Genomic DNA, 27,328 nt, shown 5'->3' on the forward strand with positions numbered 1-27,328 from the left:
AACAAATGTGGGCCACTTTTTTTAAATATTAGGCACAGTAAGCTCTGGCTAAGGTAGCTTTGAGCCTAAAATTGCCCAGAGAAGATATGGCAAATGTGGCCCAGTTATCCTAAAATGTATGTGTACCACTTTTGGCGAATATTTGGCACTGTAAGCTCTGGCTAATGTGGCTTTGAGCCTATAGTGGCCCAGAGAAAACATGGTAAATGTGGCCTAGTTATTTTAAAACATATGTTGACCACTTTTAGCAAATATTTGGCACAGTAAAACTCTGGCTAATGTGGCTGTTAGCCTATAGTGGCCCAGAGAAGATATGGCAAATGTGGTGGAGTATCTCTGGCTAAGGATGGTGTGAGCTCTAAGCAGCTGAGGTAAGATGTTGCAAGTATGGTATTGTTATCTTAAAACACACAATACGTCACTTTTGGTAAAGATAAAGTACAGTGATCATTTGATTATTATAAGGGTCAAACCATTGCTCTTTGACATGCCAGATATGGGTAGTAATAGCTAATATGTGGCCCAGATCTGGCAAACAGGAGCAGACCATCATAGAGCCATCATACCATTCAGTATGTGGTCAGGATGTAAGTGTCTGGTGTACGCCAGATCTGGGCCAAAATAAAATCAAACTGTGGCCCAGAATAGGGCCAGTTCTGGTTCATTTGGTTGAATTCTGGCTGAAATGTGGTATTGCTTTGGCGTATTTGTGGCCCAGATCTTTGTGGTTTAATTATCACTGCTGAAAGTTCAAACACTGAAGTGCAAATCCATCGATGCACACCTCCACAAGTTCCAAATCAAGCAAGCCAGTGGTAAATCAAGGTCAAAAACGATACATTGTAGCATTTTCAACTCTTTTGGTACCAAAGACTGACTGCTCTAAACTGCAAAAGTTGAAACCAACCTAAAAACAGTCACGACATCCACATCAGTAGTTGGCTAGAAGAATTTCCTAAACTGCATTTTTATTGGTCAGAATTAACGCATGAGCAACTCACCTGCGCAATACAGAAGTAAACTATAAGTGGAGAAAAAGTAAAGTATAGACCTCCTCACAACTCCACGTTTGTCCGTGACCTGCCACAATTGCGGTAAAGTGTCAAAAAAAGGTTTTATATGCCAGAATAGGGATACAACGATTATAGATTTTGATTGTACGATTATAGTCTGAGGAATAATCATGGTTGTCACGATAATTATGCATACTTTAATTTCAAAACTACTAGTTTAGAAAATCATGTGAAAACTTTAAAGTGTCGATATGGTGTTTGCTGTGCACCCAGGTATGATTGCCGCTTTCACACCCATTCACACCCAAACAAACCAACCAAAACCCAAACAAACTCTGCTAAATTTTATCCGAACTAAATGAAGCAGCTGTGAACAGGATTTTGGCTGTTATGCTTTCCAGTTTTAAGTTTTTGTCGACTGTTTAATTCCTTGGTGGCTTTCAGTAAAAGCACTCCTAACCCCCGCAAGGAAAAACTCATTCACTTCAAAAGGTGCTTGTAATCAGAGAAGGGTAACAATCCTTCGCTTAAATACAGGCGTCAAGCGTCGCAGCAATTCCCTGTTGTGTTTCAGTAAGACTTCTCTTTTGATGGCGATTGACCTTCTCCTTAATGAATCACTGGTCAATCCCATTGCTGCAGTTTGTCATCGATTTGCTCTAAAGCGTTGAAAGGTGCTCAGTTCAAAGGTTATTCTTCCTGAAATAACACATTAATGCAGACTTTAGATGACATCAGTGATGAGCATAGGCCAGACAGAATCTAAGGGCATTTTTGTTGCCTTTTTTGCACAGAATTTTATAAAGCAAAAAACAAAAATAAATAAATAAATATAGTGGCCCAGAGAAGATATGGCAAATGTGGCCCAGTTATCCTAAAACAAATGTGGGCCACTTTTGACAAATATTCGGCACAGTAAACTCTGGTTAATGTGGCTGTTAGCCTATAGTGGCCCAGAGAAGATATGGCAAATGTGGCCGTTATCCTAAAACAAATGTGGGCCACTTTTGGCAAATATTAGGCACAGAAAACTCTGGCTAATGTGGCTTTGAGCCTAAAGTGGCCCAGAGAAGATGTGGCAAATGTGGCCTAGTTATCTTAAAACATATGTGGGCCACTTTTGGCAAATATTTGACACAGTAAGCTCTGGCTAATTTGGCTGTGAGCCTATAGTGGCCCAGAGAAGATATGGCAAATGTGGCCCAGTTAACCTAAAACAAATGTGGGCCACTTTTGGCAAATATTCGGCACAGTAAACTCTGGTTAATGTGGCTGTTAGTCAATAGTGGCCCAGAGAAGATACGGCAAATGTGGCCCAGTTATCCTAAAACAAATGTGGGCCACTTTTGGAAAATATTTGGCACAGTAAGCTCTGGCTAATGTAATGTTTAACAATAGAAATGTAATTAGATCCACTTGTTTTTTTTTGTGCAGAATTTTGTAAAATAAAAAAAATAAAATGTGGAATGATTACGAGAGTATAATAAATAAAAACTTAATATATGAAATAAAAATATAAACCTTTTAAGATTTTGTTGAAGTTTTACAATTCTAATTGAAGTAGATTCACTTTTTTGGAAAACTAAGTAAGTCACTAAGTCACATAATACAGAAAATAGTGCTTTAAAAACTGTACTGTACATGTAAACGTGCATATTATTCAATAGTATTACTGAAATTATATATAAAAACTGAATAAATATCAATGATGGGCAAAAATAGTCTGCATAATTCTGTTATATATGTTGTGTTTGCATTGATGGCTATTACAATGTTATTTAACAACATATTCAGAAGTGAAAAAGATATTTACAAATTTGATGAGTTTAAACACTTATTTTACACTTTTTAAATAATATTTTATGCATATTTGTTTCTTAACACTACACACACACACATATATATATATATATATATATATATATATATATATATATATATATATATATATATATATATATATATATATATATATATAATAAATAAAATGATGAAATTAGATTTTTACATTGATAATGCTATTTTATAATGTAATATGTAACTATGGACCACTGGCTTTTGTTGTATATTATTTTGAGCAATAGCCAAAATACTTTGTGTGGGTCAAATGTATACATTTTTCTTTTATGCTCGAAATCATTATAATATAATATAATATAATATAATATAATATAATATAATATAATATAATATAATATAATATAATATAATATAATATAATATAATAAAACCTAATTTTGATCAGTAATGTGCATTGATAGAACTTTAAAGGTGATTTATTTTTCATTTTTAACCCTCAGATTCTATATCTTCAAACTGTTGTCAAATTGTCCATACATCAGTTGAAAGTGTATTCCGATCTCATCAGTGGTGTAGTCCTAAAAAAATAGGTGGTGTACTATTATCCACCCAATCCAAATTTTAAAAGTAGGCAAAGAAACAACGAAAGTCAATGTATCTTTGATTCATTTTATTTATATATATATATATATATATATATATATATATATATATATATATATATATATATATATACACACACACACACACACTGCACAGCTGTGGTTTGCTGACAAACTAAAAAACGAGTTCAGGAGCGGGATTTTGCCGCCGTTTTTATATCAAATTTAAAGGGGACTGAGGCGGTCATTTAGTAGTGTACAGGTAATCGCAAAATTGTTAGGGGGGCTGAATGGAAATATAGGAGGGCTAAAGCGACGCCCATGCTGTTTTATAATTTTACTTGAACGTTTCAGCAAGACATCATTCAGCTGATTTATTGTGATCTTCGAAAAACTCAAATACTCAATAGACAAAAATTAGGGAAGTCTAATCACCAAAACAAGTGAGTATACCGAGAGTATGATCCTCAGAAGTCGTAATACCCTAACAGCTCGAGGAAAAAAGTAGGCATACTGAGTATACGTGCGTATAGCAAGGACTACACCACTGGATCTCATGTAATGTATAAATCCCAATTCGTTTTTTTAAGACACTTATGACTGATTTTGTCGTCCAGTCACATATTTTAGATTAGTTTACCAGTGAATAAAAAGAGATGTCAAAATAACTGGACTGAACCTACAAAGAAATTACATAAAGTACAATGTTGTCTTTAAGCTGTAGTTATATCTTCATGTAATATATAGTTTAAAAGAAAAATAAATGTCAAATGATCTTTTTTTACTTTACTTTCACATTTCACAAACAATTACAAAGTAACACTCTGATTCAAAACATGAAATACTGAACTAATATGTTCTAGTGATTAAAACACATAGACATCCAAACAACACACACATATATTAAGCCCACATCACTGCCATTAATAAATAGTTATTCATCGAATCAAAGTGAATCAAGCATTATGGTGTCGTGTGTGTGTAAGCTTTGCTATGTCAGTTTATTCGTCAGATGTATCTCACATTATTCTCAAATTCTTTATTTGCACAAAACTACCTCAAGAATCAAGTTGTTTTTTAATCGAAATTTAAAAAATAATAATAAAAAAAATGTTAAAATGCACATTAACATGGAAACCCAGCCTCCATAACAATTAATCTTAGAGATGTTCAAAACCATTTGTTCACCCCCAAAAAAATCTAAATCTTATATTTTACTGCTGCCTAAAGTAGATCCAAACCTGTGAAACATTCTGTTTTCCATGGAACATGTGGATTTGAGTTTTTGGGTGAAATGTTCCTTTAACATTTGTCTTGACTGGAATTAAAGGGCTTAGCCAAAGCCACTCATTAGCAGGGAGTGTGCGCATACTTCAGTCCAGCAGAGCAGGTAGATGTACAGCGAGTGCCAGTTTTTATTAGTGCTTACTAGACGTATACTGTAAAAACGGTGAAAGTTATGGTTACGAAGGTAACTATGGTATTTAGATTTTACAAATATTTACGAAGTACTTATTTATGAACTATAATAATGTTAATATAGCCAATTGCAGATTCTGTTAAGCTCACTTAACATTACCAAACTACACATGACAAAATATAGTGATTTTCTTTGGTTAATACAGTGTTTTTAAAACAAACTAGAGTAAAGTGTAATATGCCGTATATATCATAGTATTTACAGTTAGTAGTATTAACGATTGTGAATTGACAAACTGAAATAAATACTGCAATACTACAGTAAAATGTGGCGTATTGAAGTATGTATAATTGAAGTATGTATAGTTGAAGAAAACCGTACAGGGGTGTGTTTCCCAAACAACAACATAACATGATAGTTTGTGGCCTTTCATAGTACATTGCATCGTTTGGAAAAAGAACGATGTAGTGATGAGTGTCTTCCAAAACTGTAGTTGCTTTATTAATCCAGTAATAGTTTTGGTAAAAACATGCACTCGATTTCCACATTAATTGAATTATATACATATAGGGCCTATTTTTCCTTTACAAATGTCATTGAGAATATTCCATATTCTATTCTTAGCTAACAATCTAATCTCATAGGTATATAAATCTTCACGTTTTAAGAAATAAATGAAAAAAAACAAACTATTTCCTACTTAATAATAATAATAATTATATAAATATATGATTTTTATAGGTCTAATGTTTTGTTTTTATGTCATATAGGCCCAAGACAGTACATATATTTATTAATTATTAGCCTAGGCTACTATAACTTTACATTAACGTAGCCTATATATTTTTGTTTTCTCTAGCTTTGGAGACGTAACATAGATTCCGCTTTTAAATAATAAGGTCACCTATAGCTTTCGTCATGAGCCACGACTGTGTTCAAAATGGCATAAATGATTCAAAGTGCATTTAAGAGTTCACAATTGGCAATATGAAGATCGCTCAAACTAAAATGTAAGAAATCCTTTGAAAGCAAATTAAACATAAGAGCGATGACCTTAATGTTTTAGTTTATATGTTAGAATGTTCTAAACGAATAGGGCGTAGGGGGGATAACTGAGAATATAACACTGCCAGGAATGTTGATTCTAACTACAGCTCTAGAGGTGTAGCTGCAAACGTACAAGTTTGCAACGCAGTTTGCGAATGTTCATTGGAACGATGGATTTGGGAAACGCCAAATCAATGAACTATGTTACATTGTTGTGACCTTAGTGTGCTAACGATGGTTTTTCGAAATGCACCCTAGTATGGTGTGATTTGTTTATATTACTATAGTTGTTGTGTTACAATAGCAACTATAGAATTATCACAACAGATTCATTCAAGTTCTTCACTATAGTACGGTTGAGAAAAACGATAGTATTTAAAACACTGTAATAGGTTTTTTATTTGGGCAAAACCATAAAATTACACATGTTCATCACGATCAAAAAGTCATAACATAACTTTTATGTTACTTTAACTTACGTAATTGGGTTTCAACTTATTTTTTAAGTTATGCAAATTTTATCTTGTTGTTTTAAGTCTGTTTAATTGAGAAGTTGAATTGACTTTTAAAGTTTGTGTATTCAATTTTTATAGCATATTTATCTTTTCCTTTTATATATATTTCTTAAACGAACTGTTTAGTGCTGAGAATGTTTCAGAATGTTTGATGCATTTGTGTGTGTGTTTTTTTTTACAGCGAGATGAAGCCAAGTGTCCTGCTCTTCCTCACTCCTGCACTTGTGCTCAGGACAGTGTTGGTCCTCCAGGCCCAGCAGGTCCTCAGGTAAGATCATTAGAGTCCCAGCACAATTCTGCAGTCCCTGAACTCATCAGATCATGCTCTGATGATGATGAGCACGTAAAGGCCCAGAGTTCAGAGATGCTGGGATGTTTTCCCCAAAGCCCCGGCGCTATAATTTCACTCCTGCTCTTTACATTAAGCGTGGGAATATGATTAAGATGCCTCTTTTCTCTACATCATTATGTGTGGATTGAACATCTGGGATTACCAATGGTTAACAGCACAGCATGTAAAATCTTAAGCATGTACATCTTAAAGGAACGGTTTACCCACAAATGAACATTCACACTCAAGTGGTTCTGAACTTTTATGAGTTTCTTTCTTCTGTTGAACACAAAACAAGATTTTTCTGAAGAATCTTTGCAAAAAGCAGCCACTGACTTCCATTGTTGGAACAAAAACACTACAAAAGTATTCTTCAGAACATATTGTTTTGTGTTCAACAGAAGGAAGAATCTTATTTAGGACCACTTGGCTGTGAGTAAATGGTAAATGTTATATTTTAGCTGTCCCTGAGCTCAGAAAACAGCACTGATGGGTCCTTAAACGATTTATTCATTTTGAACAAATCTTTAATATGACTCAGGAACGATGAGTCTTCTGACGGAGTGATTGGTTTATTCATGCATGCACACATTGCACAGGAGGAGAAGATTAGGTCCTTTTTCAAGTCTTTTGTCAAGTTTGAGTGATTAATTCTTCATATTAAAGACATAAGCCAAAGGTCTGCGTTGGAAATTGCCTACTACTTGTGTAGGTTCTACATTTGAATATGAATTTACCACACGACTGTTAAAAAAGTGTCTTAATGATAAAGTTTTTAATGATTAATGAAGGAATAATTATGCTTTATTTCGTTATTTCATTTTCATTTACAAGTAGCAGGGTATTTACAGCTACTGTATATTTCTGTCTGTTCGCAACCCGTCCCTTTGTGCCCCTTGGCGGCATATTCGCAAATTGCTGTAACACCTAAAAACGCGTTCTTAATCCCTTGTTGCCTCCGCGGTGCCACACGCAGCGTTAGTGGTTATTTTGAAGTGTCACCTACTGTATATACAGTAGTATGAATGTGAGTATGAATGGAACTGGGACATGCTACATTCGCCATTTGTCATTATCATGTGACCTACCCATATTAGCATCGTCACTTCAGTAACGTTCATTAATTCTCTCATGTGGAATCATGGAATATTGTATCGTCCATCTGATGCGCACTTCAGAATCTTGCCAAAAGTAGTAGGTCATCCAGATGCTTCTCGCACTGTTTTTCCAATACTATATATTTGGATATACTAATCGGCTTTCAAACTGTTTTTAGATTACTAGATAGTAGGGAAGTATGCGACGAGTCCTTTTGTTTGCGTCATTCGTTTCTTTTCATGTGACTTTACAACAGGATTGGATATAAAAATTAGTAAATGATTCCAAATCCTCTTTTTTTAAATAGGTACGTCATTATTATTATGTACGTTTCTTATTTTTAAAACTTTATTTGTACGATAGAGATGAACTAGTCACTTTAATTACATTTAGTGTTTCACGGTTCACTCAAAACCTGTTTGCTGACTCGAGACAGCAACGAATCAGTCAAGCATCAGACTGCATAGGTTATATAGCTTGTATGCTGTTGTCGGATGATGAACCAACCATTCAAAAAAACAGATTGTGTGTGTTTTTTTTTTAAACTTATGGGTCTGTTAGTGACATGTGAACTCAAACTTGAAGACTTGTCAGATAATCTAAGCTAATCATAGACAAAAAGACCCATGTAAACAATGTATGATTCTTTTCTCTTTCTTATAGCATTATAGTTCTGACTTGCTTGTAGTGTGATCCATGTTTGGGCTAGTTGTAGAAGTGTTTGGGTGGAAACGCACGTAACATTTTAATTATATTTTGTCAAATTGATCACAATGACTTGGAAAAAAAGATTTGTTCATCCTGCTGAATGAGACTCAAAGGTCAGAGTCTGTGAAATGATCCAATTTTCCCATCACTAGAAAGACCATGGGTACTATACTTAAAGGCCTTTGTTTAAATGAAGAATCTTATGAAGCACACCTCTGTAGAGTTTCTTAGTCAACAAAGGACGCTTTATTGTTTGCTTTTCTAGGGCAGTCCTGGTACAAAAGGCCCACGAGGCGAGAGAGGAGAGTCTGGTCCTACGGTAAGATCATCCATCTCTAGTTTTTCAGTGGCTTTAAAATTTAGCAAATGCAAAAGTAGACGTTCCTCCATCAGTATCTACAAGAAAGCATTTCTCTCCTTGCTAGAGTGGTTCAACTCGATGTGTTTTGATGCTTTTATTCCAGGGTTCAATGGGTCCACGTGGAGAGCAGGGTCTGCCAGGCCAGATGGGGCCACCAGGTCCTCAGGGCCCCAATGGACTGTCCCTTCCTGGAGAACCAGTAAGAAAAGCTCTGACTACTCTCGATGACCTTAGACACCTTGATTTGACACTAATAAAGTATAATCAGTAATTATTATGTTTCCCTTAAAGGAATAGTTCACCCTAAAATGAAAATGACTTCATCGTTTACTCTCCCTCATGTTGTTTAAAATATTTATGAGTTTCTTTTTTCTGTTGAACACACATTTTTGAAGAAAGAACACCAGCAAGATCTTCCTTGTGTTCAACAGAAGAAACAAACTCAAACATGCTTTAAAGAAATGTAGGGGGAGTAAATGATGGGAGAATTTCAATTTTGGAGTGAACTGTTCCTTTAAGGCTGAAATAGTGATTAAAAACAGGTGTTGTAGTTAAGTAACACTATTAAAAATCTGTTTGATTTGAAAGGCAGCCGAAATAAAATGAGAAATTAGATGAATGAACTTAAATAGACAAAAACTATTAGATTCGAAACAAAATAAGCTAAGAAAGAAAGATAAAATGCATGTACTAAACGTTCTGTTTCACATACAAACCTGTATGTCTTGACAGAATTTTATATCAAAATATTGAAATTGGTTGGAAAGTTACTGAATTGATTGATGTATTTGGCATTTTAATTGGGCCAGTTGGCGTTTCTGTGTGGAGTTTGCATGTTCTCCCTGTGTTGGCGTGGGTTTCCTCTATGTACTCCGGTTTCCCCCACAGTCCTAACACGTGCACTGTAGGTGAACTTGGTACACAAAATTGGCCATAGTGTATGAGTAAATGTGAGAGTGTGTGGGTGTTTCCCAGTACTGGGTTGCAGCTAGAAGGGCATCCACTGAGTAAAACAACTCTGAAAAATAAGAGACTAAGCCCAAGGAAAATTAATGAATATATATATATATATATATATATATATATATATATAAGGTGCACGTTCTAGTGTGTTTAAAACTAGATGCTTATTTAGATTGCTGTTTTTATGACATGTCTGTCTTCTAAACAAGTTAAAGTGTACCATTTTGTTTTACCATATTCATGCAACGTGTGTTTTAGTTCTCTTTAATAAGACATTAACATTGCTGGTCCTGACTGGCTCAATATGTAGCGCAAGTCTAATTTATGACTAAGAGTTTCGCACCCATTTTTTTTCCATGCAGCCTCATACAGATGAGATGAAAATTCCAGTCAATGTCACATAACAGAGGAATTAGTGTAAATAACTGCTTCATTTCTTCTGTTCTCAGGGGCGGCCTGGACCTAAGGGAGACCCTGGTGACTCAGGTTTACCTGGACAGAGAGTAAGTGCTTTTCTGTTTGTGCGCCTTGTGAAATTATTGGCAAATAAGGGTCTGTTTACAGGAGATTCAGAGTGTTATTCAGTTGAATGGCTTTATCATTGGATATATGCTTAAAGGGACCATTCACCCAGAAATGAAAAATCTGTCGTAATTTACTCATCCTCCATTTGTTCATAACTTGTTTAAGTCTCTCCCTTCTGTTAAACACAAAGAAAGATATATTGAAGAATGCCTTGACTTCCATGGTATTTTGTTTCCCACTATAGATGTGATTGGCTTAATTTTTCCAGCATTCTTCTGAATAACTTCTTTGTGTTCAACAGAAGAAAGAAACTCTTACAAGTTTAGAACCACTTGAGTAAATGAGGAAATGATCATTTTTGGATGAACTTTCCCTTTAAGTGCTCGTAAAATACACATCTTTACAAAATGGAGAATGATTGCTAACATCCTCATCATAGCGTCATGTTAATTTGGACTTCCAAAATAAATAGAAGAACAGAAACATGAATATTTCTGTACATGATGAAGGCATCACTCACTTCGCAAGTAGTTTATTTGTCCATTTAGAAAACCCTTCCTTCTCTTCAGCGGAAAGGTTGAATTTAGTCATACCCTAATTGTAAATTGCTCAGGTTTGATCCACAAACAGCTAAAATGTTGTTTGATACAAAAACCACATTCACGATGAGTGACGATGAGTTTTCCTTTTTCCAAGGGTCCGGTTGGCGCTGCAGGTCCACTCGGCCCTGTTGGACCCGCTGGAGCAAGAGTAAGAACACCAGCATGTTTTCACTTTCAGCCTTGTTATCTCAATTGTCTCTGGTCTTGTCAGACTAATGGATTGAGTTGCGTTTTTTGGAGGACCTGTTTAAACTTCTTCCATATTGAAGGAATCTTTGCTAATGCTATTAGCTGAGCATCTTGTACAGTTCCTGACGGCATGTGTTTTTGTTAGGGTCCACCAGGAAGTGAAGGTCCATCTGGACCAAGAGGTCCATCGGGACCAATGGTATGAAAAGCTTTTGAATATCTGACGATGAGTGTGAGAATATCTGAAATAGAGCATGTGCGTTTAATTTCCTGGCCTGATTTTTTTCTTTCACAAACTACAAGAACATGAGGGAAAAAATTAAAACATGACATATACTATATAATTAGTTTTATCATTTAAAATGTTTAAATAAGTCTGTTCAATTGATATACAGTAGTTAACATTTGAAATTCTCCTTAGACAAGAATGGGTGTTACCAGGGCTGCACAATATAGAAAAAATCTGACATTGCAATATTTTGTATTTCTGCAATATAATTTGCAAAATCTATGAAGTGTCACTAGATGACTTAAATAGCTCTATTTGGGAATAAATTATTAATTTTAGATTGATTGGGATGATTCTGTAGAGGAGTGAATGACGCATGAAATGTAATAAACAAATTACAAGCACAGATAAATACAAAAGAACACATATAAAAGTGTTTTTAAAGGTAGTGAAATAGTATTCAGGTACAGAAATTGGAAAAATCAAATATAAAATAACACTGCACAGACTTTACTGTTTAGATAAACTGTTCAATAAAGTTATTTTTAATGTCTGGACCAGTGGTGTAGTGGTTAATACGTTGACACATGCACTCCGGTGCTCACGACAACCTGAGTTCGATACTTCATTATAGTTAAACTCTGCAGTAATTCCACAAATCTCATGTATTTTGAACTGTGTGGCTATATATATATATATATATATATATATATATATATATATATATATATATATATATATATATAACCCTAAACTATATAATCCCAACTAAACATTGCAGATGCTGTAATGTGACGTATTTAAGAACCGGAAGGGAGACGTGCGATTTCCGGAAAAATATCATTTGTTTGCGGGCATCCGGGAGTCTCTATGTATTTGCGGGAGACTACCTAAACTTCTGGAAGACTTGGGATGTCTGGGTTTACATCAACGTTACTAGCCATTTTGCGAGCTAATGTATCGCGTGCCTGACTGGAGTAGTGTTTGGAGGTGGGCGGGTGTGGTGATATGTGAATGAGTGCATCATGCTTTAATAAAGTGATATTCTGAGTTTAAAAGCAATGGGACAGCGGGGAAGGCAGCATGCTGCCTGCCACGTAATTTGGGATGCCATGTTCAGCGTTGTTGCACTGAAAACATTATATTTTGTACTTATTATCTTTTATCTTTTTAGATGTTAGTCTGAATCGAATCGTTTGGTTTGTAATGTGTACCGAACAGTTCAATACGAATACGTGTATCGTTACACCCTTAATATATATATATATATATATATATATATATATATATATATATATATATATATATATTATATATATTATATATTATATTATATATATTATATTATATATAGTTTTGTTACATAGATAATTTGAAATTTATATATACTTTGCATTATATATTGGAATATAAATAAACATTTTCTCCAATATATGCATGCATGTATGTATTTGTATATACATAATAAATCTCATCTCATGTCTAGTAGTCAAATTTTGACGATTAGAGCACAAGAGTATTCAGACCCAGCCACTGAGCACCTGTAAACAGAATCTTGCAACTGTTGTCCCGCCTCCGAGCTCTTCTGATTGGTCCCACTGCTTTGGAACTGACAGTAATGAGCAGCGCTGTTGGTAAGAGTTGAAGTGCTTTTAAGTTCACACGCCATCTAAAAAACACAGAGCTCGTGCGTAACGATCAGACACGTCTGTCAAATGAGTGTTTACATCAAAAACAATAGAAAAGAAGCATTAGGAAAAAACATCCAAAAATGTAACACGTGACACTCAGGAATGGCCTGTTAGCAGAAACTTGCAGCGATTGCCCTGCCTGCAAGATCTTCTGATTGGTCGGCTGCTTTGGAACTGAAAGTGATGAGCTATACTGCATGTGTGAAAGTTGAAATTCACACGGTGCTTAAAAAAAGTGGCGTGCCTGTACGCGGTGCTTCAAAACATGTCAAGCATGTGAGTGTTCACATTAAAAAACAATTGAAAAGTAGCACATCGTAAAGGAAAAACGCATTCTGTGTGATCGGCCACTTATTCAGTCAACTTGCAAAATTCACAAAGCTGAGGCATAATACAATTACATTTTACATTGATTGAATTAATGATTGATTCATTCATTCTCTATAGCATGTATATTTTGGGTTGTATGTGAGTAAAGCTGCTCAAGCACTTCCAACTTTATCTACAGGCCAAAGTGATAATGCTATACATTTTCTAATATATAAGCCGGAAAGCACAAGCTGTTTCTCTGTGTGAATGAAGGATTGTGAACGAGTTGATTGCATGTTCAGCCTGTTTGTCAGAAACTGAATGTTACAAATATACTGTTTTCTGAGTAATGTTTTCTAATTATGATACAGTAATATTAATAATGTTATTCATGTTTGTAGGGACCACCGGGAGCTCCTGGAATGCCAGGAATCACTGGAAAACCAGGAAAATCCGGAGACACTGGCTTTCCTGTATGTACATGACTCAATATATGATTCAATTGTTCATTTGCTTAAATCATGACCAAAAGAAATTAGCAGTACAGTGTTTGATAGAAATACATCTGTGCCCTTGAACTTCACCAGCCCTATATTAATGATGATGATTTTTTTCTGATTCATTTTTTCTTCATCTGTCTATCACAGGGACCTGTTGGCATGAAAGGAGAGAAGGGTGAAAGAGTAAGTGTCACAGATGCTTCAGATGCTTATTTTCATTCTTTTAAATATTTAATTCTTTTTGGAATACTTTAAAATATTTCTTATTCAATATCTTCAAGTGATAAGTGATGTTTAACAGAACAAGGATATTTTATTCAACAGTATTTCCAACACAATCTCACGGCAATTCGTAACTTTTTGATTTAGTGGCTAATTCGTACGAATTCGCATGATCTAATTCGTACAATTTAGTACGATTTGTTCATCCGCCAATGACAGTTGGGTTTAGGGGTGGGGTTAGGTGCCACGCCTCCTTTTTAAAATCGTACAATTTCGTACAACTGAACTCGTACAAATTCGTACGAATTAGCCACTAAACTGTCAAAACGTAAAATACTTACGTTTTCTCGTGAGATCAGGCTGGTATTTCATATTATATTTTCTTCTAGAGAAAGTCCCCCTCCAAACTAAAAGAAATAAGACTTTTTCCAGAAGAAAATATAATATGAAATACAGTGGAAAATCTTTTTTTTTTAAACAAAATGCATGATAAAATGTCAAGATCCTATCGATTGTGTTTTCCAGGGAGACACTGCGTCACAGAATATGATGCGCTCTGTAGCGAGACAAGTCTGCGAACAGCTAGTCAGCAGTAGGTCACCTCGACATCACATCTGAGAATATTACAGTGCTTTTGCTCATGTTCATATGGAAAATGTTTGTATTGCTCACAGGACAAATGAGCAGAATCGATATGATGATGAACCAGATCCCCAGCAACTACAGGAGCAACAGCCCCGGCCCCGCTGGACCTCCAGGCCCACCTGGAAACCAGGGACCTCATGGAGAGCCTGGTCAGCCCGGACCCAACGGCTTCCCAGGAAATCCAGGTTTACCAGGCTCTCCAGGAGAAAGAGGTATGAGATTACGCCACACTGGAAGAGAAATTTTTATAGCATCACGATGGCATGAAGCATTTAGAATTTAGCATGAACAAAATAAACCCTAAAGACTATAGACTAAAGGGCCTGGTATACTTCAAACAAAGTTGAATAAAAGATCTGAATGACATTTTCAGTAGTTTGAAACAGCTCACCTAAGCGAAGTTTTTAACCCTAAACACCTTTGAGCTACCATTGGTCTGTGACGGTTACACAATCGATGGCTGTACCCTGGAAGTCTGCCTTCTTTGACATTGTTTATGTCCACACATTCAAAGTCAAGAGAAAAATATCCAGCACAACAACACCAAGTTAGCAACATGATTAAACTGCATATTCGAGTAGCAGAGCTTGGTACAGGGTGTATCCAGACACCTGAGAGATTTTCAAGACTCTGAGACACACACCATATGATAAGCACAACCGCGTCGCTAAAGTTTGTTCCATTCATTGTCTGTCCGCAGCAAATAGAAAGCTATGTGATGTCCCGTTGTGGCGCTTTTCTCTGGAGAACTCTGTTTGTCTAATATTCTCTCACAGCTGCCATTGTTGTTGTGTTTAGGAGTCCTCTTGAGCGGCATAGCACATTTACAACAGCGGCACAACCCTTTTACAACATTTAGTGTCGAAAGGTTTGAATATAGTATACTAGGGGTGTCAGACTTATTTGTTTCTTCGATGCACCGCGATTTAGATGCAGACAATTTGGTATCGATTCAGTAATAATCATTTGTATGTTTTTTTGTCACTCTTCATGGCGCCACTGTTGTAGACAAAAGTGAAGAGCCAAAAAGGGGGGGAAGGGGGAGTTGTCGCGGATTAAAGTGAGGGGCAGCGTGGAGGGGGGTGGTGTGGGTGGTGTGGTCCCCTAATAATATCTATGGGGGCCCCCAATATGCGTGGGCCCTTAGAATTGTCCTGACTCCCCAACCTACCCTCAATAACTGACAGCAAGCGGGATAATATTGATGTTTGTTTATTTACTATAAATGCTCACGTTGTTGAGCACCAGTGAGACAAGTGTAGGTTCACACCCCTATAGTATACCGTTACTCAGCCTTCCTCAAACAAAACGAAAAAGAACTTTGTTTGAAGTATACTGGAATACTTAAGATTAGGCTCTTTTGGCTTGGGTCATGTCAGCCTGATCTCACGAGAAAACGTATGTATTTTACGTTTTGACAGTTTAGTGGCTAATTCGTACAAATTCGTACGAGTTCATTCGTACGAAATTGTACGATTTTAAAAAGGAGGAGTGGCACCTAACCCCACCCCTAAACCCAACCGTCATTGGGGGATGAGCAAATCGTACTAAATTGTATGAATTAGATCGTACGAATTCATACGAATTAGCCACTAAATCAAAAAGTTACGAATTGCCGTGAGATTGTGTTGGTCATGTAAAATGAGCTAGAAGACTCTAAAGTGGGGCGCACAGCAGACATGCTATGCCCTATGAACATCTGATCTGTACATTTTTTTTGTACATCACTAAGTGACACAAACAGACAGTAGCGCCAGAGTGTGTACACTCATAGAAAACAATGTTTACGATTTTAAAAGATGTGGTGCAGCACGACACATTCGGTGTGCACCCCCCCCCCCCCTTAAAACAACTAGTGCACCATAACAACAATATATAGCAGCACCCATAGCACCCTAACATTACTGTACTACAATGATATGTTTTCATAAAGTGCGAATAACTAGTTTTATATGTCCTACTGTATTTCTGTTATAAAAGCAGATTTTATATTCGCTTTTAAGATAATATTGCAGTATTTTAGCCCTTTGATTGTCACTCCACTTTTCCACTTCTGAATTGGATATAACAAAAGTAATAATAAAAAATGAGTAGTAGTTTATTTATTTATTTTTATTTTGTATTAATTATAATTGGTCTTAAATGTAGTACTGGTGCTGGTATCTTACTAGTACACAAATAACTAGTAAAATGTTATGTACTGTCATCCCATGGCAAAGACAAAAATAAATTGTTAATTAGATACGAATTAGTAAAACTATTATGTTTAAAAATCACTGGAAATATACAGTTGAAGTCAGAATTATTATCCTCCATGTTTATTTTCCCCCCAATTTCTGTTTAACGTAGAGCAGATTTCTTCAACACATTTCTAAACATAATAGTTTTAATAACTCATCTCTAATAACTGATTTATTTTATCTTTGTCATGATGACAGTAAATAATATTAGACTAGATATTCTTCAAGACACTTCTATACAGCTTAAAGTGACATGTAAAGGCTTAACTAGGTTAATTAGGATAGGGTAATTAGGCAAGTTATTTTATAAAGATGGTTTGTTCTGTAGACTATCTATAAAAAATATAGCTTAAAGAGACTAATAATTTTGACCTTAAAATGTTTTTTTTTTAATTAAAAACTGCTTTTATTCTAGCCGAAATAAAACAAATAAGACTTTCTCCAGAATAAAAAATATTATCAGACATACTGTGAAAATTTCCTTGCTCTGTTAAACATCATTTGGGAACTATTTAAAAAAGAAGGGGGGCTAATAATTCTGACTTCAACTGTACGTGTGTTGTGCTGGACATCATTGGGAATCAGAACGGTATGGTTAACATGCATTAATGCATTTCCTGGTGCTGTTGTAGGAGTGCCTGGAGAGAAGGGTGAACGAGGCAGCCCCGGCATTGGCACTCGAGGACAGAGAGGATTACCTGGACCTCCTGGTATGTCTTCACGCAACTAAACACTACCTCATTTTACCCGCTCCGTTTCACTGCTAATGATATCCAGAGTTTGTGCGCACACTTGACTTCTCCAGGTTTTCCGCTACTCCAAAAGCCTCCTGATTAATGAAAGCAATTCCAATGATCGTTAACATGTATTTAGCAACTGCAATTTAAATGTTGAGTGATTTCCATATCACAGTGTTTCTCATTCTCAGACCATTTAGGCTTGATAGATGAATATTAGCTCAAAATGATGAATCATTATGAAATAAAATGGTGTTATGCAAGTGCTGCCATTAGTTTTTCCAGGAGATTATGAGTAGCTTTTTCCTCTGGATTGTTTAGACAGGTTGGCTGCTAACCTTGGGATTAGGAGGACTTTAAGAATAGATGTAGTTCAGTTTAGACATATAATGTTTGAGACAATTGTGCTGTTTCCCTGTTTAGTGTGTTCTCTGAGCCTCTTCAAGCCCTGGAATTCTAAAAAAAAAAATTCTTCTTAAGATGAAAACATATTTTGACTTTTAGGAATATTATTTTCAACAATTCAAATAGTTTTTTAAAGATAACATTCTAAAAAATGACTATGAAATTTGTTAAGACTGTAAATAGCAGTGATTATTATACGTGAATTCTCAATGCACATCTTTTTAAATGTATTTTTAATGAAAATAACTTCCCCTCTATCTTTAACTACATCTCTTCTGTTCTCTGATGATATGTTTACCAGTGTGAGGGCGGGATCAACCTGTCACTCACATGAGATCCACCAATAGCAAACCTGATCCATCCAGGTTCAGGATCTAGGGATGTAATGGTAGATGTATTTATTCCGAACCCTCATTGTACAGTCATGATGGTTCGATTCATGTACTCCGACAACAAATACACTCAGACCAGATGACCAATCACTGAAGTTAGGTTGAGAACATCTTACACTTTGTCGTAACAACACACAACGCAACAAAATTCATAGTAGTTTGTGTCCAAACACGATGCAATAGGATTCATAGTAGTTTTATGGTGTTCAGCCGTGACATTGCAGAAATATAAACTATTTCTAAAAATAGTTTCTAAGTGAAGTTTATTTATAAACTAATTTCAAGAGGAGCATGTGCTTATGATTGACCACAGCTGGTCCCGCATTAGCAAACGAATGATTAACCAATCAGATGATTCCAAACTCACTATAAACAACCAGTTTCTTACCTCAGTTATCTTTGTCTTGAGGAATCCCCTCTTCCACACCTACTCCTTCTCCCTTTTCCTTGACAGTGCGGCATGGTGGCACAGTGATGAGCACTTATGCTTCACAGCAAGAACGTCACTAGTTTAAGTCCTTACCTGGGCAGTTGACGTTTTTGTGCGGAGTTTACATGTTCTCCCCTTGCTCGCGTTTCCCCCGGGTTCTCTGGCGTCCTCCCACAATCCAAAGACATGTGGCATAGGTGAATGACCAAACCAAATTGGACCAAACCAAATTGATCTGCCAGAGCTCAAACTCCCCTCTTGCCCTGCAAACGGGAGGGAGCCCCAGGCTCAAGAATCTTATGACATATATATATATATGAATCTCCTGGGACAGCATGCCAAACACTCTTTATAATCTATCATCGGCTATCATCTTCAACACGCTACTGTAAAGAGAAGCTCTCAACGTTCAGTGAAATCTTTTGATTGGTCTACTGATTTGTAATTGACATTGATGAGTGCATGTAAAAGTTGAACTTCTTTTAACCTGACATTGCGTCTTATGGAGTAGTTCATATGCTTACTTCACCAAATTCAGTATGCTTCTGAGCTTGTGCTGTTCAAAAAAAAAGTAGTGGGAATTTGTTGCTTATTCCTGTTGTACCAATCCCATATCGATCCGTGACTCCAAAACCGAGGTACATGCCGAACTGTTCTGTGAACCATTACACCCCATAATCCAGTCAGTTCCACAAAATCAAGCATGGAAGAAAAAAATATCACAACATTTCATGTCAACCTAGTTAAAACAAAATATACTGGAGTTTTTTTCTTAAGAAAGTAAGGAATGATTTGTGGCCCTGGCCCATGTTATAAAGTATAAAATCACATTAGCAGTTCTGGAGCATCTGTGCTCTTCATCTCAAGTGTTCAGAACAGAGAATTAAACACACATATAAGCGACGTGTCATGAATCAAGATGCTTATTTTCTCTCAGCTGTCAGCCGTTAAAATGATTTGTTTTTACCGTCCTGTTAAAATGCGAAATGATCGCACAAACTGACGCCAGGCATCTGTGGGTAGTAATTCAATAAGAATTGTTGTCTAAACATTGGCCATTCTTTCTTGATCAAAATTGCTAAAATAATTGCTTGCAGAGCCGTTAAGTGAAATCAGAATGGAGTAAATTCTCGTATGATTACCGTTTCCAGATTCCGCAGGCTGCAGGGACGTACTGTGCATTTTATTTTCCCTAAAACGTTATGTTTCTCATCGAGTCACATTTATTTATAATGCACTTCATAAAGCGCAGATTGCTTCAAAGAGGCTCCACAGTAATAAACAAGAAAATAATAGTGTTAATAGGGCATAATTCACCATTTATCAAACAAACTTCAGCAGTAAATTAAGACAACAGCGTCGTTACTTATTTTCAGAAACGCAGAGTTCAGAATTGTATTAATTCTAGAAATCAGCTTTACAAGACAAGATTGTTTATTGTCGACATTCAGCTCAGATTAGTTAAATGTTGATTCATTTACATTTTAGCAGATTCTTTTATCCAAAGCGACTCACACCCATGAATGCAAACCCATTGATTTCATTGCTATAGTATTTAGGATGGAAGAGAGTTCTGGTTATTCACTCCCCCACCGATAACCAGCACTTGAACCCACTGTTGGGGAAAGTTTCTTTTGAAAGTAATGCTTTACAATATTGAGTTACTTACCAAAAAAGTAACCAGTTGCAATACTTTTGAGTTACTTTTTTCATACCTGCCTGAGGCTTGATCTCTTTTAGAAATTGAAGGGTATTTTTCTTTTTTTTTAATTTGAAGAGCTCTGAATTTAACAACACACTTCATTACTTAAAAAAATTCATTAGAATAATGTTACCTTCGGAGAACTTCCTGATGCTATACATGCCGTATAGACAGATTAATGAAAGTTGAATGTGTTTGCTACTTTGCTGTGTTGTTGTCTTATTAGTTCTGTAAACTCACTGTCCGTTAAGACAATCCCTTTTTCTTCCATGCGTTCAGAATACTTTCATCCAGGGTTTCTACAGGTTTCACCAAGTTAATTTTAAGACTTTTAAAGACATTTTTAAGATTATTTTTTAAATTTAAGGATTTGTTTTCAAACATCCCAGTTAGAACAGATTTTAACATCTTTTTTTTTAATAATACATTTTATAATACAATAATAATACTATTGTTTGAATATTTTTTAAATAAATTTTCTAATATATTCATCCACAAACCCTATTACCCTCATCAATGATCGAACAAAACATAGCTGTCAATTACTTCAGTTTACAATAATAACAATTTAATAATTAAAATATCTATAGGTCTGGTCAGTATCCTCAGCAGTAAATAAATGAAGAACTTTTAAGCAAATGTTACTGTTAGGAAAGTCATTAAATGCTATTTTTAAATAGAAAGTTACGTTTTAATCAGAAGGATTGTTGACGATTGTGTGGGTGTTAATCACCCTGTTCCTCACAAAAATGCAAGAATGCTCTGCCATCTTGGTTTTTGTCTGTTCCCGTGGGGAGCTCATTTGCTCACTGAGTGTGATTCAACGTAATTACACTCATTTTAATTCAGCGAACTATTTTTACAAGTGTATTAATTCATCTAAAAAGTAACTAGAGTTACATTTTTTATATTTTAAAGTAATGCGTTACTTGTTACTTAGAAAAGTAATATTATTATTTAACTTGCATTACTTGTGTTACCCCAACATTGCTCGAACCTGTAACTCTGAAAAACAAGTCCAACTCTCTTACCATTAGACCACCGCTGCCTGTTATTCCAACACAATCTCACGGCAATTCGTAACTTTTTGATTTAGTGGTTAATTCGTACGAATTCGTACGATCTAATTCGTACAATTTAGTACGATTTGCTCATGCGCCAATGACGGTTGGGTTTAGGGGTGGGGTCAGGTGCCACGCCTCCTTTTTAAAATCGTACAATTTCGGACAACTGAACTCGTACGAATTCGTACGAATTAGCCACTAAACTGTCAAAACATAAAATACTTACGTTTTCTCGTGAGATCAGGCTGGTTATTCAGTCAGTAACACTGCCAATGTTCTAAATTGCATCAGTTAGGAAACGCATTTGGTTAATCTTTTAAACAAGTTCTAAAGAAGACAATAGTAAAAATTCTAATTCACTGCAACTAAAAAAAACATTGAAATTTAAAAAACATCTTCATTAGTTTGGCAACATGCAAATAATCACAATATGTGCAAATGCAGAAACATGGCAAGTACTCTCAAATTGGTGTTATTATTTTATAATATAACGCATCTGTCTGGAATACTCGATTCTGATTGGTCAGTTGAACATTTGAATATATGTTATTCTGAGATTACAATCGCTAAATAACACAGGCTCATTCGAGAACAGACTCACCTTGACCGTCAGCGATACATCCATATACACACATCCACATTCATAAATATCTTCTTGTGTCACGCTGTGGTTTTTGACTGTTTGGCACCCTCTTATCAATTAATAAAACATAGGTTAGTATTCTATATTCAGCCAATTTCATTTCTAGCAGCTTTGTGTTTTTGACTGTTTAGCGGCATCTTTGTGACTGCATAATACTCAGGTTAGTGTAGACTCCATCAGATTTTTTCATTTTCGTCAGTTCTGTGTTTAATTAAAGTATTTATGAACACTTACAGCTCAAAACAATGTCGAAATTTTATGTTTTGAGGCAGTTAGCCATGTAATAAGCAGGATAAAGTACATCCAGGTTGTTGTTTTCAGTGAATAAAGCCCTTAAGTCTTATACAACAGTGCTCTTGCTTTGCATCGGGCTGCCGATAATCTTGCAAGGCTTTATTCTGCGATAACAGAAAGGATGCACTTTATCCCTAACTTAATAAACAATATGTTTTTTAAACTTCATGACTTCTTAGTCCCTTCCTGAGGTAGGTTATAATCGTATTCAGGCCTTAAAGAAATGCTGTTTGCAGTAACAAGACAATTCCATTATCCTACAGTAAGCAGCAGCGCTGGCCAGAATGCTAGTTTCCATGCTGAGCCACGATCTGAAGGCCAAAGTGATCCTGTTATTATCAGAGAGAGTTTGTACAGACATGTTTGGCATTTTGAGTCACTCTGGATACAGTCATCCCCACAGCACAGAAGGCTCTGGATGACTTATTGGCTCTATGGCAACTCCAGCAGAACTCAGAAGTTCTTCACCTTCTCCAGAGGACACTTTTAATTACTCTCCAGTGTGCTGGTGTAAAACCATGCATTTCCAGGAGCCACCGAAGCCCCCCCTTAAACACTGTTAAGCGCTGGAAACAAGTCCCTGGTGGAAACGGTGCCAAGAGCTGTGTGTGAATGAGATCCACAGCAGCGCTACACGTACAGTAGGAGGAAGCTTGCGGTGACTCATTGTTTGTAGTTTGACTTGTGTTTTCTGTTGGGAGCCTTTATTGGCAACACATGTGCTGATTTCGAGTCGAGGGACGGCATTCCACTTCAGTTTATACCGTCTAGACAGAAAAAGGGGGGGTTGGGGGTTGGGTTAGAATTTACCCCCGTCTTCCTTTTAATTAAGCAGTCAAAATATTTAAATTACAGTGCTTGAAATCAGTTTTCCCCTTCCACATCCAGGAGAAAGCTAGAAGCAAAGTAAAGGAAGCTTTCTTACACCTCCTGTTTTTCTTCAAGGGCCACCAGGGCAGTCTCAGACCGGTCCCCCTGGTCCCTCAGGCTCACCCGGGCCCCGAGGACCACCAGGACAACACGGTTCTTCTGGAGTCACAGGACCACCAGGACCTCCAGGATACTGTGACTCCTCTCAGTGCGGCATGCCTTACAACGGACAAGGCTACCCAGGTACACCAGTACACTTGATCAGACAGTACTCTTTAGCTCTGTTCCCAAACCTAGTGAGACAATCTTTAAAGAAATCTGACATTAGCATGTTGCTAAGCTAACACCCTAAATGCTGACATGCTACTAAACACACGCAAATATTGAGTAAAATAGTAAATACAGAACTCAATTTTCATTGCTGAAATTTAGGGTATGATAGGAGAAGATACTTTAAAGGCAGAGTTCATCCAAAAATGAAAATTCTGTCATTGTTTTCTTGTTGTTTTTTTTTTCCAAAATATTTTTTAAATTCTTTCTTCTGATCAATATATATATATATTTTAAATATATAGTAGTATATATGTTCCTACTATGGATGTCAATGTTATTTTTTGTGTTTAACAGAAAGTAGAAGTTACTGAATAAAAATAATCAACTGGCACCTTGATGTCAAAACAACATCAAAAACACGTCAAACTGATTTGATGTCCATTTGACATCCACACACTGATGCCCTTTTTGACCACCAAAATAACAACACGAAAAGAGTTGTAAAAAACTTTCATTCAGCCGAAAGGATTTTGTATCTCTACAATGCATGTAAACAACCTTGATGTAAAAATGACATCAAATAGACGTCTAACATTGGCGTCAAAACACATCAAAGATCGATTATAGCAAATTCCAATGTTAGATGTCAATGTTAGGGTGCTTTCACACCTAGACGTTTGTTTCGGAATCTGTCTCGTTTGCCCAGTTAGCGTGGTTTGTTTGGCATATGCGAATCCAGCAATCGCGCTCGGATCCGTGCCAAAACAATTAGTCCGAGATCGCCTGAATGAGGTAGTGTCGGCTCGATTGAAACAAACTCTGGAAAGGATTGTAGTGAGAAATCAAAACAATTCAAGGAACTAACGAATCAGGCTATATCACAGTGTATTTTGTCTATGTAATTGCCAATACTGATGTGAGGAGCATTTACTTACACGTGACTTGTTTGAACTATTTTGGTCTGTTTAGATCTGTTGCCGTGTGAAATCCAACCACACCAGGAACAAAAATAAACATTGTAACAATCGATCAATATTGAAATAATATCGATCTACAGCTGTGAAAGCACCTTAAGATGTCTGTTTGATATCGTTTTGACATCAAGGTAGTCAGTCAACATTAAATCGATTAGCATTTTTTTATTAGCATATGTTTTTGTTGTCGTTTTGACATCAAGGTAGTCAGTCAACATTAAATCGATTAGCATTTTTTTATTAGCATATGTTTTTGTTGTCGTTTTGACATCAAGGTAGTCAGTCAACAATAAATCGATTAGCAATTTTTTTTATTAGCATATGTTTTTGTTGTCGTTTTGACATCAAGGTGGCCGTGGATACTAATGATTTTGTTTTCATTTTTGGCCAAACTATCCCTTTAACTCCTAATCTGTTTGGACAGACTAAATCTTACGAAAAGCGTTCAGCGCCTCACTAGTGACTGGAACAGAGCTCTCGCATTAACTGCTAATGATATCATTGCTATTAGTTTGCTTAACAATAGAGCTAATCGGAAATAATAATACGAAGAAAACTGCATGCTTGTGTTTTTTTTTTTCACTTGAAGTGAGCTGATTTGCCACCAAAATAAACTAACCCCAGTTCTTTAACCCGTTTCAGGTTTTGCGTAGTATGCTATCTAGACTGCCTGATCCCTTACACATCCCGAGATTAGCACTCACTCTTGAGCTAATAAGGATAACCACCATGGATATGAATGCTGCAAATTTGCTGAACAACTCTTTAAAAATCAATCAAACCAAAGGACTGGACTGCCACTAACACCAGCTGAGCGCTTCTATATCATACTGGAGCCAGTGATGGTTGCATCTAGATGAGCGAGAGAGCTGAGGACGCATGTCAAACTACTAACAGCGGTAGAGGGTGACATGACTGTACACAAAACTAATCGTGCCTTGTAAATGTTCTGGATGACCCAGTGGGCTACAGTTAACGGCAGTCATCACGCTTGTGCCTGATAACTTGCTTCTCGCTGATGTTTCACGTTTATTCGTGGTTTCGGTTTATATGTATAGGCAACGCTCAGGTTCAAACGCAGTGTGTGCCATTAGTATATGCAACCATGAGTTATTATATATTTTTTGATTTATATAATTGTATAATACCTCACAAAGATCCAATTTGTTTGTTTTTTTTATTGCGAGTGTGTTAGATTAGTAATAGTTTATTGACAAATCCAACGCAAAGTTGTTGACAACTTCCGTATGGGTTTTGTGTTTGGTTAATATAGATGTTTTGTATTACTTTTTCAATAATTAACACTAAAAATGATGTTAAAATGACGCACATGCTCAGCTGGCCAAATAATATTTCCAAGCAGGCCCCTACCAGCCTGAGTCTGAAACCTACGTAGTGGCCATCCCTGCCGCGCCGTCGGAAGATATCGAGACACAGTCGCCAGGATTGCGCTACCAGCGCGGAAAAAGATCGCTATCAAGAAAGGAAGCAGAACGAATCAAAACATAAACGTTGAAGTGTGTCTGTAAAAACTGCAAGCCGCCTTCGTTTTGGTCGATTGAGGAGGCTTTCGTTGTACCAAACCTGTGTGTTCGCTGATGTTTGCTTGTAACATAACTGCATTTTTTGTATTTGTAAGAATCTCATGTTCAGTACTATGTCCTATAAACACTCATGAACTGATTCCTTGCACATATGAAAGCTTGCAAAGTGCTTCTCTCTTTCTCGAGGAAAGCGGCTAAAATGGTTCGACTTCCCTTAATTCTCCCTTTAGACTTGGCTTTTGTTATTGTAAACCCCATATTTACCTGTCGTATACCAGCTCACACCAAAAAAAAAAAAGAGGAATTGCATGCCTGTGTTGTATATTTAGTAAGGACGTTTACCATCAGAATATAGTTGTTTGTTTCAGTGATATCCCTTGAAATGCAGTTGGAATTCGTTGCAAGTCCTTGGAGATATAAGACATTTTTTTGTTTCCATGTCTGAGTTGCACAGTGTGAATTCCACAGCCTTATTTTCTTATTTATTTCTGAATCAGAAGAGGCATTTTTCAATAAAACTACTGAAAATGTTGAACCGCTGTTGTCGTGTGTTCTGTGTAAACTACAGTACATTTCGTTCTACAAACAATTCATGTTATAAACGTTACATACTGTGGGATTTTTACACACATGAAAGAAGAGATATCAGTAATCAGTGTTTATGTCTGCTGGAGCGTCTGGAATTGCTAACTCAGCACATCGTAGTCTGGATCAGTGTTTAAAGTCTGCATGACATCAAAATTGACTGTTTATTTTGCTAGCGCACGTTGTTGGTCTTCAAGTGAGAATTATTAATCCACTGAATAAAACAGTTCGTTTTTGTAATTTTGATCAAAATCTGAGGGTTCGCTTCTGTTCTGGAATGGGATTTGTTTTCTGATGATGTCAGTTTGACATATTGGGCGAACTATGCTTAGCTACGCATCTCTAATAATCTATTCCAGGCCGAGGGATAAGAGATGACAAAAATATATAAAACTTTTATTGTAA

General features: G+C 36.2%; 1 protein-coding gene across 5 annotated transcripts in view; it reads left to right on the forward strand.

The window, feature by feature from the left end:
• Window positions 1-26,873, forward strand: part of col12a1a (collagen, type XII, alpha 1a) — a 175,772-nt gene extending 148,899 nt beyond the window's left edge. For 3 of the 5 annotated variants that reach the window (XM_056477770.1, XM_056477774.1, XM_056477775.1), the window contains 13 exons: window positions 6,579-6,665; window positions 8,800-8,853; window positions 8,999-9,094; window positions 10,308-10,361; window positions 11,080-11,133; window positions 11,320-11,373; window positions 13,805-13,876; window positions 14,051-14,086; window positions 14,651-14,717; window positions 14,800-14,982; window positions 17,643-17,720; window positions 23,623-23,790; window positions 26,155-26,873. In XM_056477770.1, the coding sequence (XP_056333745.1) occupies window positions 6,579-6,665; window positions 8,800-8,853; window positions 8,999-9,094; window positions 10,308-10,361; window positions 11,080-11,133; window positions 11,320-11,373; window positions 13,805-13,876; window positions 14,051-14,086; window positions 14,651-14,717; window positions 14,800-14,982; window positions 17,643-17,720; window positions 23,623-23,790; window positions 26,155-26,303 (1,152 nt within the window). In that variant the 3' untranslated portion in view covers window positions 26,304-26,873. Of the gene's footprint in view, window positions 1-6,578; window positions 6,666-8,799; window positions 8,854-8,998; window positions 9,095-10,307; window positions 10,362-11,079; window positions 11,134-11,319; window positions 11,374-13,804; window positions 13,877-14,050; window positions 14,087-14,650; window positions 14,718-14,799; window positions 14,983-17,642; window positions 17,721-23,622; window positions 23,791-25,436 lie in introns of all 5 variants that reach the window. The other 2 variants (XM_056477771.1, XM_056477773.1) reach the window with 2 other exon arrangements.
• Window positions 26,874-27,328: the final 455 nt, after the last annotated feature.

The sequence above is a fragment of the Danio aesculapii genome, chromosome 17 (assembly GCF_903798145.1).
Source record: "Danio aesculapii chromosome 17, fDanAes4.1, whole genome shotgun sequence".
NCBI classification, from domain to species: Eukaryota; Metazoa; Chordata; class Actinopteri; order Cypriniformes; family Danionidae; genus Danio; species Danio aesculapii.